At 42.6% G+C, this 15,025-nt stretch overlaps 1 protein-coding gene across 2 annotated transcripts in view; it reads right to left on the bottom strand.

Annotated features, from left to right (window-relative positions):
• The window catches only part of nlgn2b (neuroligin 2b), a 78,075-nt gene that overhangs the window by 12,246 nt on the left and 50,804 nt on the right, over nucleotides 1-15,025 (bottom strand). For both annotated transcript variants that reach the window (XM_075486312.1, XM_075486311.1), the window contains exon 5: nucleotides 357-542. In XM_075486312.1, coding sequence (XP_075342427.1) covers nucleotides 357-542 — 186 coding nt within the window. The remainder of the gene's footprint in view (nucleotides 1-356; nucleotides 543-15,025) is intronic.

The raw sequence follows: 15,025 nt of genomic DNA, 5'->3' as shown, positions 1-15,025 counted from the left end.
TTACTGAGGAGGGACAATTTCATCAGAGTTCAGTGACCTAAGTCTCATGTGGAGTGATGTTATTTGAAATTATTACATGACTTTGTATTCAATGTATTGGCAGAAAACCTATAATTTTCATCCATCTGTCGATTCTTCTTGTCTGTGCAGTTTTAAATGTTTATTGGAAACATAAATACTGTAATGCAATAAATGGTTAATGTTACATAAATAATATTGCCAAACATTTTAATCTGGTTTAGACTGTTTACTGAAATTACCAACATGCTGTGGAAAAGGAATACATTACCGACACTGTCCTGAAACGTTAATCTCCTTTGACAACCAATGTGGGAGTGAGACTAAAAGAACCTTACCTTCAGAGTGGTGGGAGAGGATGAGAAGGTTCACACATGCGGCCCCAGCTCCAGAGCCAAAAATGGTGATCCTCTCTGGGTCTCCTCCAAAGTGGCCAATGTTTTCATTGAGCCAGCGCAGGGCCTGGATCTGGTCCAGCAAGCCATAGTTCCCCTTAGCAGATTGGTCCCCTGTGCTCAGAAATCCTGCAGGTTTAAGTAGACCAAACACATACAAGAAAAGAGAGAAATAAAGTTTATGTGTGAATGTAGGAGTGTGTCAGAAATTTGGGGGCAAAGAACCGTTTTTTTCTTCTAATTTTTAAAATGATCCTACACAAACAAAGGTGGCACCCGGTTGTTGTTATGAATTTCTCAGCAAGTCTGGACAGATTTCACATGGAAAACTCGCCAAATTACTAACTTTTAAGGCCCACGCAGAAAATACAACACAGTTAAGGGAACTTGTCAGCAGAGAGAGGAGGAGTGCAACAGAAGGCATGTTTCACCTACTTCCTGGACACACATTTACACAGCAGGTGCACACCCACAACAAGATAAAATAAACTGAACAAAATGCTATGTACACTCACAAACAGAATGCTTTGTTCTTGTGAGAATGAATTACAGTACTTTCCATGTGTTCCAAGCCGCGGCAACCTATTTTATCCTGCAACAATTGTAGCTTTTTAAATTTCATCACTCTTTGGATGACTCTATTACCCTGGATACATGTAAACTGATTCCAGTAAATTGCTTACTCCTCGGAGCATTGGCTTTAGGAGTGGAAGTTATGATGACAAAGAAAATTGTTCAATTACATTCACACATCTTTGATTTGGCTAGCTCATCCCTTGATGTTTTTCATACTGGCCATGCTGACTAGCAGTATTTAGTGTGCCACTTCCTGTAACTGACTATATTTTCCTAATGCTCCCATAACTGATACTAGGGGCTGGAGTCATGAACAGACACTCAACAATAACTTAGATCTAACAAATAGTCACAAAGCTGTGTTGCCTTGATTGTGTTTGGTTGGAATGACTTAGGGTAAAGTTAAACAAAAAACGCCCATCTACGTTAGTCAGTATCTTAGTGTGCATGCCTGATTACATTGTCAATGTCTTTACTCTGTTGTCATTGTTCCACAACATTTTTAGCAAAGTATAAATCATGATCCAGAGTGAATCTACCCATTTTTTTATAATTTGGTATCACTGGTTAGTTGGTGTCACCAGTCTCTTTAAATGTTTGTTACAAAAGTGGGTGTTTGAGTGCGTCGTCTCCACTGTCACTTCCAGGGCTTAAGAGGGGCTTGATCAGGGCTGCCTCAGGGCTTGCGACCAGGGCTTTTAGCCAGACAAATATCCTTGGAACAGATCGAGTGAACTTTGGTATGAGGAGGTGCATTCAGGAACACTCGCCAGCTCAGAAGCTGGCTCTTCATTTGGCTACAAAGTATTTTGAAAGATGCTACAGCTATGCACAGAATGTACTGGTCATCTGAGGGTACTTTTTTCTTACACCAAATTCACTATATTCTGCCAATAAATGATATTCCTAGCTAAACAGTAAAAATGATTCAAATTAAATTATATGTTTGTAGCTAAAAGTCTATTGCAAAATATTATGGGCTGGTTTTAGGGCCAGTGACTGTGCAATAGAAATAAAAAAGAGGATGTTGGCTTGGAGCTTCAATCTAGTTAACATAAAAAGGTCAGTGGGTGATCTAAAGGTCCTTATGGAACGTTCCTCGTATGTCATTGTTCAGGGTTCTCTTTTGTGAAATATTAAAAAAATTGGAAAGTTTCTAACCCAACTGCTGACAAATAATGGAAACAAAGAATCAAACCCTCTCCACAGTCAAACACATAATCCAACTACAAATAACTAAGGAAACAAATGGTAAGGTAAACAAATAAAAATATTGTTTACCTTTTTATTTGACATTCTTGGCATGAAAATCTAATTTGCACCACAAATCTAGCTAACTCTTAATTATTCAAACTGCACCAGTTGTAAAGGAATGCTGAATATACAAAAAAGGAAGCTGCCTTGACAGCTTGGATTGCTGAATTGGATATTTGGTTTAGCAACCTGGTTATAAAACTGGAACGTCATTAATGAAACAGACCTATAATGAGTTAATCTTGGGTATGACCTCAGCAAGAGGAAAAACTCTGGATAAGACCTCATTTATAAATCCTTACTTTAATCTGGAAATGATCTCACCTGGTCAATAAAGAGTTAAATTTTGATGAGGGTGATTTCCCTGCTGGTTATGCGAAGTTGTTACATTATTGAGGACAATGAAAGGGGTAATTTTTAAAGGGGAGAGTTTTTATAGACCAGAATGACTTCTTTGCACTTGCTGACAATGGTTTACAAGTCATTGTTGTTTCCAAAGCAGCGGACCTGTTTGCTTTGGTTAGTTTATGATTTACAAAACATAGTTCTGGAAGATACAAATGGGATTCTAGGAGCCTGCTTAAACAAGTTTTTTTTTTCATTTTTTATTATCTAAATGACCTGCATTGAATTTTGTGGACTAAACCTAAGCAAAATACCAAGAATGATTCTACATAATCTCAAGTATAAATCTAGAAATTAGGCTGAAACTGCAGGAACATATGCTAGTTTTAAATAAGACAAAATAAGACAGCTAAACCTGTTACTATGTGTTCAAGGTGATTTTCTTTTCTTTTAATGTCATGCTAAAATGCATGTGTGCCCGAATACAGCAGGAGTGCTGTATGGACTTTGTGTCAATATAATTGTCTGAGTGTGTGCAAAAGGTGCGTATTAACAGAAGAAATCTAAGAATTTCACCTCCATGCAACTGGATAGTTTGCTTTATGTTAATTTCTGCCTCATCTTATTTTTCATCAAATCAGTCTTGACCTGCATTTAAAAAATATTTGAATTAGGAATTAGAAATACGTTCCTCCTTCAAATGATAATAATAACATTAATAATGAAAAAATACAAACTATCAACTATGAAATTATCCAGTGGATGATGGATAAACTCCTGAAAAGAGGGCAGATAGAAAAAAAAAATGAAAATGAAGAGTAGATAGCTGTCTGAGAGCATCAGAAAGCAGACATCCAACAGCATAAAGGAAAGACAGAAAAGGACAGGGACTGCTTCAAACTGCCAAGCAATGCGTCCTGACCTAATTCCCTTTAAAAGCCTTTGGAGGGAGCTGAAATCTGCCATTGCAAAAAGGATGCCTGCAAATTTAAAACAACTAAAACATAAAGCCATGAAGTGTAGATGAAACTAGCAGCAGATACAGGAATAAAAAATTCTATGCCACAAAAGACAATGTTTAGATGATGTCATTGAAATTGTGCCAGGGAATGTTGTCAATAATATAGAACATACCTAGATTTATTATTATTTCCATTTACTTCTGAAGATATTCAGAAATATGTAGGAACAATTTGGCCATGACAATAACTGTTACCAAGACAGTTAATATCTATTGACTTTATTTGTTGAGGGGGAGCTTTCTGTGCTTTTACTGTAATGCAGCAGTAATATCTCACTATTCACAGAGCTAACATTTTGTGTGTGTCTAATTTGTGTTGCTAAATGGAATGTGTGTCCGGTTATCTTGCCAAAGCTGACAAATGGTCTTCATGTTGTGAACCAGAAGAGATTTCGAAAATGCAAGGATTATTGCAACACACATCATTATGGTCTGTCGGTATAAGCTCTTATATATGTTGTCCAAACACACATTTGTCTTTCTAGAGTATAAAGCAGTTGCAGCTCAGAATGTTTCACACATGTGAACGACACATGTAGCCTTAGTGATTATGCACAGCGAATTAAACAGTTTACTCGAAAGGGCAACTTAAAAAAAGTAGGACAGCAATAAAAGTAAAGTACACTGGCACAGATGGTGGAAATTGAGACGGCATGTTTGAGTGAGTGGAACAGCAAAAGACATTTTATTGGAGGTGATTGTAATGTAAGTGATGAGGATGATGATGGTGATAAAAGCAGTAGTGATGGTGATTACCTGCCAAACTGACCTTTTTAGAGCAGCCAGTGTGACACAACACTTGTCTCTTCCCACACTCTTTGCTGCACTTCATCAAAGTTGACAGTATATTTATTTATTTACCACAATAGTTATTCATATTTCTATGAAGATTCACAAGTACATGTAAAGCTATAGTGGTCTAGTAGGCCTAAGTGCAAAACTTGAACCAACATTTTGTGATCAAGCAGTGAGAGGACAATATTCTGTCCCCTACAAAACTGTTGATAAGATAATCATCATAAAAAAGCGTTTATTGTTGAAAAGATTATTAAATATAAAAATCGTTCTTCAACGTGCTATTACTTAGATACTACCTTAAAAGGATTACTCCACGTAATTAAGATATTACTAACGAGATGACACGAATCGTCCTCTGATCATCCCAGTGAGTGTCTGGCTCTTAGCCTGACATGACTTTGACCCGGTCACGTATCAACACTGACCCGTGCCACTTATCAAAACCATGGGCATGTGGAAGCGTCTGCTGCCCAGCCAAGTGCTGAGTTGCCTTCCACTGTTGCCTGGCAACAATCCAAGACTTCCGGCAAAATGATATGGACACACTCATGAAAGCACTTGTTGTACTCAAGCACACAAAATGCAGCATGCATGCGCACATGAATTCAAAGGAAACAAATCTGAGCACATAGTTGAGTGGAGAGCATGAGCTAGCATGCTAGCTAGAGCTAGCACCACCTGCTACTCTCTTTTTAAAGGCAACATGAAGAGATAAACAAGTCAAACAAGTTCCCTTTCTACTCTTCTTTTCTTTCAGTAAGTTTTATTTTGGATCCATGACACTCCTACTGCTGAGTTGGGCTGAGTTCTGTTTATGAGGCTGAATTCATGCATATTCAACACCTGCTTTAGGCAACAGCTGAGGGACTGTGAGGAAAGTCATCAGCCTCTGATACAAGCCGAAGACAATGAAATGAATGGGTGAAAGAAAGCTCTAGTAGTGAGGAAGTAATGGAGGGAAATTTAAATCTGATATGCTCACAGTATGTAGTAATGCATCCATCAAGAACACATTCGTTTTATGTTCATTAGAGCTATTTTATGAAATGGTAAGATCAGAATGCGTCCTTCCAAAGAATGCAAAAACACAGTCAAAGCACTTCATCTTTGTCTGCTGTGCAGTGATGATATGTTAAAATGACATTATCCCCTATTGATATTGTATCACCTCTGGGAAGACATATAAGACAGTAGAGAGATGCACTAGATAGATTTTTTTTTTCAGTCTGAGACAAGAGAGGCGCAGAATAAAAAAAGAAGCTCCCCATCACAATATTGTTTTCACTATTTATCCATCTTTGTCTTTTGTTTTGATGTTCCTAAAATACCTTTTGCTACTCCCATTTCATATTGCTTTAATTTTTTCTCTTTTTTTTGGTTCTCATTAAGATTTAAGATCAGCTGAAAACATCTGGCCTTGAACCAGTAACCATTTTCTTGCTATTTTTTCAAATCTTTTAGCTAAACCCTTCCTCTTTGTGTGCTCTGTCCATTATCTGGTCATCTTGGCACAAAGAGAAATTGAGATTGCTGAGGGAGATTGCAACCAGGAACTTCAACAACCTGCATAACATCCTCTTTGTGTAGTTCATGCTGAAAAACTCCCGCCAAGGCAGGATTCATGTGTGCAGGGATTTATGACTCTGCATGTGCAGAAAAGCTCATCCAAAGCTAGATACTTGCAGAGCTGGATTTATCTTCAGATCTAATTTATGGGATGAATTTTGTTTGGAATCTGAGTCGCAGGTATGACCCATGTTTGATTTGACTCTTTCTCCACTCTTGCTTGCACAAGAACTTAATTCATTTTACCTGAGGTTTGACTCACCAATATTTAACAACACCATCTCAGAGTTGAAACATCACCTTACTGACAGTGTCCCCCCGCCTTTCAATGTACATGCTGTGACTAATGCTTTCAAACACACTAACCCAAAGAAGAGTCCTGGGTCAGATAATATAGGAGGCAGACTGCTCATGTCATGTGCTGAGCAGCTTGCACCAATATTCTATCATATTTTTAACCTCTCTCTCAGTCAACAGAGAGTCCCCCAAATCTGGAAACACTCTACCATTGTCCCTGTGGCTAAACACAATCATCCTAAGGTCCTGAATGATTTTAGACCAGTCGCCCTGACCTCTTTGGTTATGAAGTGTTTTGAAAGACTCATGAAAAGGTGTATTTTACTTGCCACAGAGAGATTCCTGGACCCTTTACAGTTTGCCTATAGGACCCAACGTGGGGTAGAGGATGCCACTGCCACTTTACTGCACATGTTATTTAAACATCTTGAGGGCAGCAACACACATGCGAAGATTTTATTTGTAGACTTCTCGTCTGCTTTTAATACAGTACTACCACACATTTTAGTTGATAAGTTGTAAGAAATTTTAAGTTGGATAATGGTTTAGTGGGGTGGATTCTGGACTTTTTAACTAATAGAACCCAGCAGGTGAAGGTAAATGGGGTACTTTCTAACAAAATGACATCCTCCACAGGATCACCCCAGGGATGCGTTTTGTCTCCTCTGCAATACATTCTTTATACGGATGACTGCCGAAGCCAGTATGCAAACAGACACATCCTGAAATTTGCAGATGATTCAATCATTCTTAGCCTTCTCCATGGAAACGAAATAGATCATGGTCCCATTTTAGATGATTTTATGGCCTGGTGCGACAGTTCGCACCTTCACCTAAATGTCACAAAAACTAAAGACATGGTCATTGACTTTAGGTGCAACCCCCTCCCTGCCTTGACCACTACTCTCAAGGGGCAGGCTGTGGGAGTGGTAGACTCTTACAAGTACCTCGGTAGTTGGATTGACAACAAACTGAATTTTAACATCAACACAGAACACATTTGTAAAAAAAGCCAACAACGTCTGTTTTGTCTACGCAAGCTAGCCAAATTCAATGGGGACAAGACCATGATGACGCTTTTTTATAGGTCCTACATTGAGTCAGTCTTACCTTTTTCTATATCCTGTTGGTTCAACAACCTCAGCGTGAAAGCCAAAAACTCCCTCGCCAAAATTGTGAAGGTCAGTGGCAAAACTATAGGTGCCCAGCAAAGCAGTCTCACTGACCTGTACCAGAAAGCCACCCTGAGGAAGGCTGAGTCTATTTTATCAGTCAGTGCCCACCCCCTCCACTCTGATTTTCAGCTACTTCCATCTGGCTCACGCTTTAGGTTCCCCTCTGTAAAAACCAACAGATTTAGGTATCCATTTGTCCCCAGTGCCATCTCCCTTTTAAATTCACATCCTCATTGATCACTTGACCTGATCCCTGGTGTTGTCTATGGCATTTTATGGTGTGATGATGTTTCTTATTTTATTTATTTATTACCTCCGCCAAGGAGGTTATGTGATCGCCCGAGTTTGTCTGTTGCTTTGTCTGGGTGTTCGTTCGTCTGTTCGTGCTGCAATCTTGTGACCTGCCACAAGGTGGCGCGACCTCAAGGTGCCAAAGCCAAACAGAGACCAGACAGAATGCATAGTGCGCGGATTGAATGCATATTGCGCGGATTTGCTGTAATTAGCACAACAAAAGATTGCAACGGCAAGCCAGTGTGCATAACTGCATATAGCGTGCCCAAAGCCAGACAGAATGCATTGTGCGCGGATTTACTTGCACGGCAAGCCACTGTGCATAACTGCATATAGCGTAATAATAACGGCGAACACTGCTTCCCGACAGAACACTGCTTCCCGACAAAACATTATAATAATAATAATATTAATAATAATAATTAATAACGGCGAACACTGCTGTTCAATAATGAATAGGGAGAAGGGAATGCCTCTTCTGCTGACAGCGCCAAAGAACAAGTAGCCCACATCAGGAACGTATGTCCATACATGGCTCGCTATCCACAGGTAGGTTGGCGGTTGGCGGAGGTCTGCACTCTCTGAGTGCATTTCTAGTTTATGATGTTTTTATCTTATTGTATACCATATTTATGGTCCTTTTAACCTTTTACTGACCAATTGCACTTTATGTTTGTCCTGTGTTATCTGTTGTTGTTCTCTGTGCTTATGTTATCTTGCTGCACATTCAATCGCCCCTTTTGGGGACAATAAAGTGGAAAGTTGATAATCTTGTATTGTTAAAAAAAAAAGTATTGTGGAGAAAGCAAAAGTGATTAAGAAATAACAATAGCAAAAGGGAAATCAATAAAAATCAATTATTATCAATATTACAATGTTATCATTTACAAACATATTAGGTAATTTATCATTTATATGCAAATAATACATATAATAACATATATAATACATCTTATTTTTGAAAATATTATTAGATACATTTATACAGAAAAAATAAAAACTGAAATATATGACTCACCAATATTTAATATACACATATATTGTATATTTTATAGATTTACTCACATATTGTCTTGATTAGCTTCTTTATTCCTTAATTCATGCTTTTTTTTTTAAATTTCCACAAACATTTTCTCATTCTTTGAAAAATGTATTCTCTTTGTGGTAATTCCCAATTCCATTGCTGTGATCATCTCTATAAAATCCTTTCACAAATCCATAACTGTCACTCAGTCATCTGACTGTTTGACTGCTGAGACGACTGCAGAGTAATCTTTAAGACTGAACATAATGACTGGTCATTGAAAAACATCTTTCTGAGCTGAACAGAAAGACAGAATGAGAGCAGAAGGGAGGGGGTAGTATGGAGATCTGTGCAAAAAAAATGCAGACATAGAACAGATATTAAAGCGAATATTGCGCTAAGCTACTATCAGATCCTAACTGACAGAGGTGAAAGGAACATTATGAAGGACACATTATATAACACCACTGTGACGTCACACCAGGGATGATTTTCTTTTTTACACAAACAGAAAAGGTAAATGAAAAGAGGACACAAACCTTTCCTGTTTCTTTACATGTGTGTCACTAAATTAGTCAAGCACAGGTAGATACCATTACAACAAAAGGAGAAGAAAACATTGCGACACGTAAAAGTCTCCTTGACACTGAACACTGCTTTGATGATTGGTGTGGAGTGGATCAGTTGATACTGTGCAGCAAACTGGGGATTATTTAGAATATGTTATTGAAAGGTTGGGTGAATAGTACTGGAGGAAACTCTGACAAAAAGAAAAAAATAGAAATTATTCAGTTCTTAAAACTACTGCTGTACTTTGGCTCTTGCACATTTCTGCTGGATTATCTGTCAAGTCTCATTGGCACTTAAGGTTCCGTCTGAAAACCGGCTGGTAGGTCCATTTCAATTATGTATCATACTGTATGTCAAGTATACCCAGAAATGAAATTACATAGTAATGGAGCCTCACTCCACTGAACTGAAATTACTTCAGTACAAAAGCAATGCAATAGCCTTCAATATCATTATTTTTGTTACTTCATATCCAATTCAAAATTCCCACAAATGTCCAGTCAAATGGAACCGGGCTGCGAAATAACACCGGACTGTCATGCAAATTTAAAAAGCAATGCTTCAAACATCACCCTGACACAAAGACGTTTCAGAGCTTGTCAAAGAAATTTCCATTTCAGAAATGACTGATCCATGATGAAAACTGCCAACATTTTCAACATACAGCATAGTTTAAATCATAAAGCTAATAATCGAGTTTTAATTAAAGATATATACCAATTAATCATGCTTGTTGCATCTACTTTATTTATTTATTGCCTCTGCATTAAAGGTGCATCTGTGGTTTATGTGAGGAAAATTAAAGAACTTTAAATCTAAAAACATAAGAGTCATTGTTTTTCTAATTATTAAGCTGATTTATGGACACTGAAGAAAGTGATTTGATTTAAGTCTCAAATTAGTCTCAGACATTTCATTCTCTTCTTTGACCCCCCTTCGGGAGGTACACTTATTTTGATTGGTTCAAATATTTAAATAAATGGATATGAATAAATAAAAAATACAAATAAATAATAAACTTGGGCTGCACGGTGGTGTGGTGGTTAGCACCGTTGCCTCACAGCTAGAGGGTGTCAGGTTCAACTCCCGGCTGGGGCCTTTCTGTATGGAGTTTGCATGTTCTCTCCGTGGATGCGTGGGTTCTGTAGTGGATTTTTTTTTATCAAGGTGGATAAGAAGACTCAGATAATTTATTTCCTTATATTTATTCAAAGGCAGAATATAGCATTTGACTAGTCCCTTGTCTGCAAAAGTCAAGACAGAGAGAGACGAGGAGAAATACACACATTTCATTTATACTCCAATCGGGGTGGGGGCTATCTTCAAAGAACAAATAAGGCCCCCTTGCTCTGTGCTCTGTTCTATATCTGAGATAAGAAAGATTTTGAGGTGCCTCTTTATGACCCCCTTGAGCAAACCTCCCCAGAAAGTCCATCCATCCATCCATTATCTGCCGCTTGTCCTGGGATCGGGTCGCGGGGGCAGCAGCCTAAGCAGAGAAACCCAGACGTCCCTGTCCCCGGCCACTTCCTCCAGCTCTTCTGGGGGGACCCCGAGGCGTTCCCAGGCCAGCCTAGAGACATAGTCTCTCCAACGTGTCCTGGGTCTTCCTCGGGGCCTCCTCCCAGTGGGACGGGCCCGGAACACCTCACCAGGGAGGCGTCCAGGAGGCATCCTAACCAGATGCCCGAGCCACCTCATCTGACTCCTCTCGATGCGGAGGAGGAGCGGTTCTACTCCGAGCCCCTCCCGGATGACCGAGCTTCTCACCCTATCTCTAAGGGAGAGCCCAGACACCCTGCGGAGGAAACTCATTTTGGCCGCTTGTATTCGCGATCTCGTTCTTTCGGTCACTACCCACAGCTCGTGACCATAGGTGAGGGTAGGAACATAGATTGACCGGTAAATCGAGAGCTTCGCCTTCTGGCTCAGCTCCTTCTTCACCACGACCGGCCGGTGCAGAGCCCGCATCACTGCAGACGCCGCACCGATCCGCCTGTCAATCTCTTGCTCCCTTCGTCCCTCACTCGTGAACTCGAGACCCCGAGATACTTGAACTCCTCCACTTGGGGAAGGATCTCATTCCCGACCCGGAGAGAGCATTCCACCCTTTTCCGGCTGAGGACCATGGTCTCAGATTTGGAGGTGCAGATTCTCATCCCAGCCGCTTCACACGCGGCTGCGAAACGCTCCAGTGAGAGCTGAAGGTCACGGCCCGACGACGCCAACAGAACCGCATCGTCCGCAAAAAGCAGAGACCCGATTCTGAGGTCGCCAAAACGGACCCCCTCAACGCCCTGGCTGCGCCTAGAAATTCTGTCCGTAAAAATTATGAACAGAATCGGTGACAAAGGGCAGCCCTGATGGAGTCCAACCCTCACAGGAAACATGTCCGACTTACTGCCGGCAATGCGCACCAAACTCTGACACCGGTCATACAGAGACCGAACAGCCCACATCAAGGAGTCCGGCACTCCGTACTCCCGGAGCACCCCCCACAAGAGTCCCCGAGGGCCACAGTCGAACGCCTTCTCCAAGTCCACAAAACACATGTAGACCGGTTGGGCGAACTCCCATGCACCCTCCAGGATCCTGCCGAGAGTATAGAGCTGGTCCACTGTTCCACGGCCAGGACGAAAACCACACTGCACCTCCTGAATCCGAGATTCGACTATCCGGCGGATCCTCCTCTCCAGTACCACCGAATAGACCTTGCAAGGGAGGCTGAGGAGTGTGATCCCCCTATAGTTGGAACACACCCTACGGTCCCCCTTTTTAAAGAGTGGGACCACCACCCCGATCTTCCAGTCCAGAGGCACTGCCCCCGATGTCCACGCGATGCTGCAGAGGCGTGTCAACCAAGACAGTCCTACAACATCCAGAGCCTTAAGGAACTCAGGACGGACCTCATCCACCCCCGGGGCCTTGCCACCGAGGAGTTTTTTAACCACCTCGGCAACCGGCCACAGCTCCGGTCGGCCGCCTCAACAATGGAGGCACGGAACATGGCCCATTCGGGCTCAATGTCCCCCACCTCCCCCGGGACATGGCTGAAGCTCTGCCGGAGGTGGGAGTTGAAACTCCTCCTTACAGGGGATTCCGCCAGCCGTTCCCAACAGACCCTCACAATACGTTTGGGCCTGCCAGGTCTGACCGGCTTCCTCTCCCACCAGCGGAGCCAACTCACCACCAGGTGGTGATCAGTTGACAGCTCCGCCCCTCTCTTCACCCGAGTGTCCAGGACATACGGCCGCAAGTCCGACGATACGACCACAAAGTCAATCATCGAGCTGCGGCCTAGGGTGTCCTGGTGCCAAGTGCACATATGGACACCCTTATGCCTGAACATGGTGTTCGTTATGGACAGTCCGTGACGAGCACAGAAGTCCAACAACAAAACACCACTCTGATTCAGATCGGGGGGGCCGTTCCTCCCAATCACGCCCCACCAGGTCTCACTGTCATTGCCCACGTGAGCATTGAAGTCCCCCAGCAGGACGAGGGAGTCTCCCAGAGGAGCACTCTCCAGTGCCTCCCCCAGGGACTCCAAAAAGGGTGGGTACTCTGAACTGCTGTTTGGTGCATAAGCACAAACAACAGTCAGGACCCGTCCCCCCACCCTAAGGCGGAGGGAGGCTACCCTCTCGTCTACCGGGGTAAACCCCAATGTACAGGCGCACAGCCGGGGGGCAACAAGTATGCCCACACCTGCTCTACGCCTCTCACCGCGGGCAACTCCAGAGTGGAAGAGAGTACAACCCCTCTCGAGGAGGCTGGTTCCGGAGCCCAAGCCATGCGTCGAGGTGAGTCCGACTATATCTAGCCGGAACCGCTCAGCCTCGCGCACCAGCTCAGGCTCCTTCCCCAGCAGAGAGGTGACGTTCCACGTCCCAAGGGCCAGCTTCAGTAGCCGAGGATCAGACCGCCAAGGTCTCTGCCTTCGGCTGCCGCCCAGCTCACAAAGCACCCGACCCCCATGGCCCCTCCCACGGGTGGTGAGTGGCCTGTCAGAAGGGGGACCCGTGTAATTTCTTCGGGCTGTGCCCGACCGAGCCCCACGGGCACAGACCCGGCCACCAGGCGCTCGCCGGCGGGCCCCACCCCTGGGCCTTGCTCCAGGGGGAGGCCCCGGTAACCCACGTCCGGGCGAAGGTACACGTTCTCCAAAAATCTTCTTCATCATGGGGGTTTTATGAGCTGTTCTTTGTCTGGTCCCTCATCTAGGATCTGTTTGCCATGGGGGACCCTACCAGGGGCTTAAAGCCCCAGACAACATAGCTCCCAGATTCATTGGGGCACGCAAACCCCCCCACCACGGTAAGGTGACAGCTCAGATACAGCCCCACAAAGTATCAACCATAAACCTTTCCCCCAATGGAGTAAAAATCTGTTTTCCCTCACTGACCATACAGAAGGGGTCACAGGTTGAATAGGTCAGAGGGAAAGCAACAGACTTTGGATCAAATGAGACAACGAACTAATACAACTAGTACTTACTACTAAAAGACTACAACTAAGAATTTTCCCATCACAGTTCTCTCCGGGTACTCCGGCTTCCTCCCACTGTCTTAAACATGTGTGTTAGATTAAGTGGTGTCTCAAAAATTGTCCTTAGGAGTGAGTGTGAGCGTGTGTGGTTGTTTGTCTCGTTTGTCTCTGTGTGGCCCTGTGATGGACTGGCGGCCTGTCCAGGGTGTACCTATGACTGTTGGGATAGGCTCCAGCCCGACGGATTCAGCAGGTATAGAAAATGGATGGATGGAATAATAAAATTTGTTTCTGTCAAGAACATGAAACCTTACAAGATATTAGAATAAAAGTCCCAAATTACAGCTAGAATATCAAACAGACTTAATTAGTTTCTGCAAACATAAGAAAGTATTCATATTCAGTTATTTGATTTATAGGCCCAACATCTTGATTTGCAGCCCTCATAATGAGAATTACAGGCCAGCGAAATGATTTGGGTTTTCCAATCAGTTATACAGGCAGGAAGAATGTGTCTAAAGGCTTCCCACTCTGCAAAGCTTAAGATAGTGGTTCTATGTAAAGAGTAGGAGCTGTGATTTATTTGTCTTTACACATAGCTAAGCTGTGAAAATGCAGCAGGCTTTAATTACTGTACTATGCTGCCTAACAGTACTGTTCTGTATAAAACAATATTTATGAGAACCTTGGGCAGCATAATGTAAACTCAGGGCTCGCTGAGCAAAGAAGTAATTTTGGAAATGCCTGACTTTTGCATAGAGATTTGTTTTCATGTGCTTGTTAGATTTAATGTATTAAGTAAAAAATTAAACAGTGTTCACCAGTATGTTACAAACGGAGTACATAAGCACATCAGCTTTAGTCAAATGCTGCATGGTGCTTAGTACTGTCGCCTCACAGCAGGATGGCTCCAGCTTCGAATCTCAGCTGGGGCCTTTCTTTGTGGAGTTTGCACATTTCTCGCCGAGCACCCAGGAGAGAACCCACTCTTCTTAAATGGTGACTCTAAATTGACCGTAGGAGTGAGCATGTGTTTTTGTTAGTCTCTTTGTTGACCCTGTGAAACGCTCGTGACCTGTAACAACACTCTGAAAGGGTGTAACCTGCGTCTCCCCTGATGGCTGCTGGGATAGGCGTCAGCCCTCAGCAACTCTCAATAGGATAAATGTGAGTGAGAAAGTGAATTAATCGATCGGTACTTTAG

The sequence above is a fragment of the Odontesthes bonariensis genome, chromosome 16 (assembly GCF_027942865.1).
Source record: "Odontesthes bonariensis isolate fOdoBon6 chromosome 16, fOdoBon6.hap1, whole genome shotgun sequence".
NCBI lineage: Eukaryota > Metazoa > Chordata > Actinopteri > Atheriniformes > Atherinopsidae > Odontesthes > Odontesthes bonariensis.
Note: the sequence above shows the minus strand (reverse complement) of the source record. Positions and strands in the feature narration are given on the sequence as shown.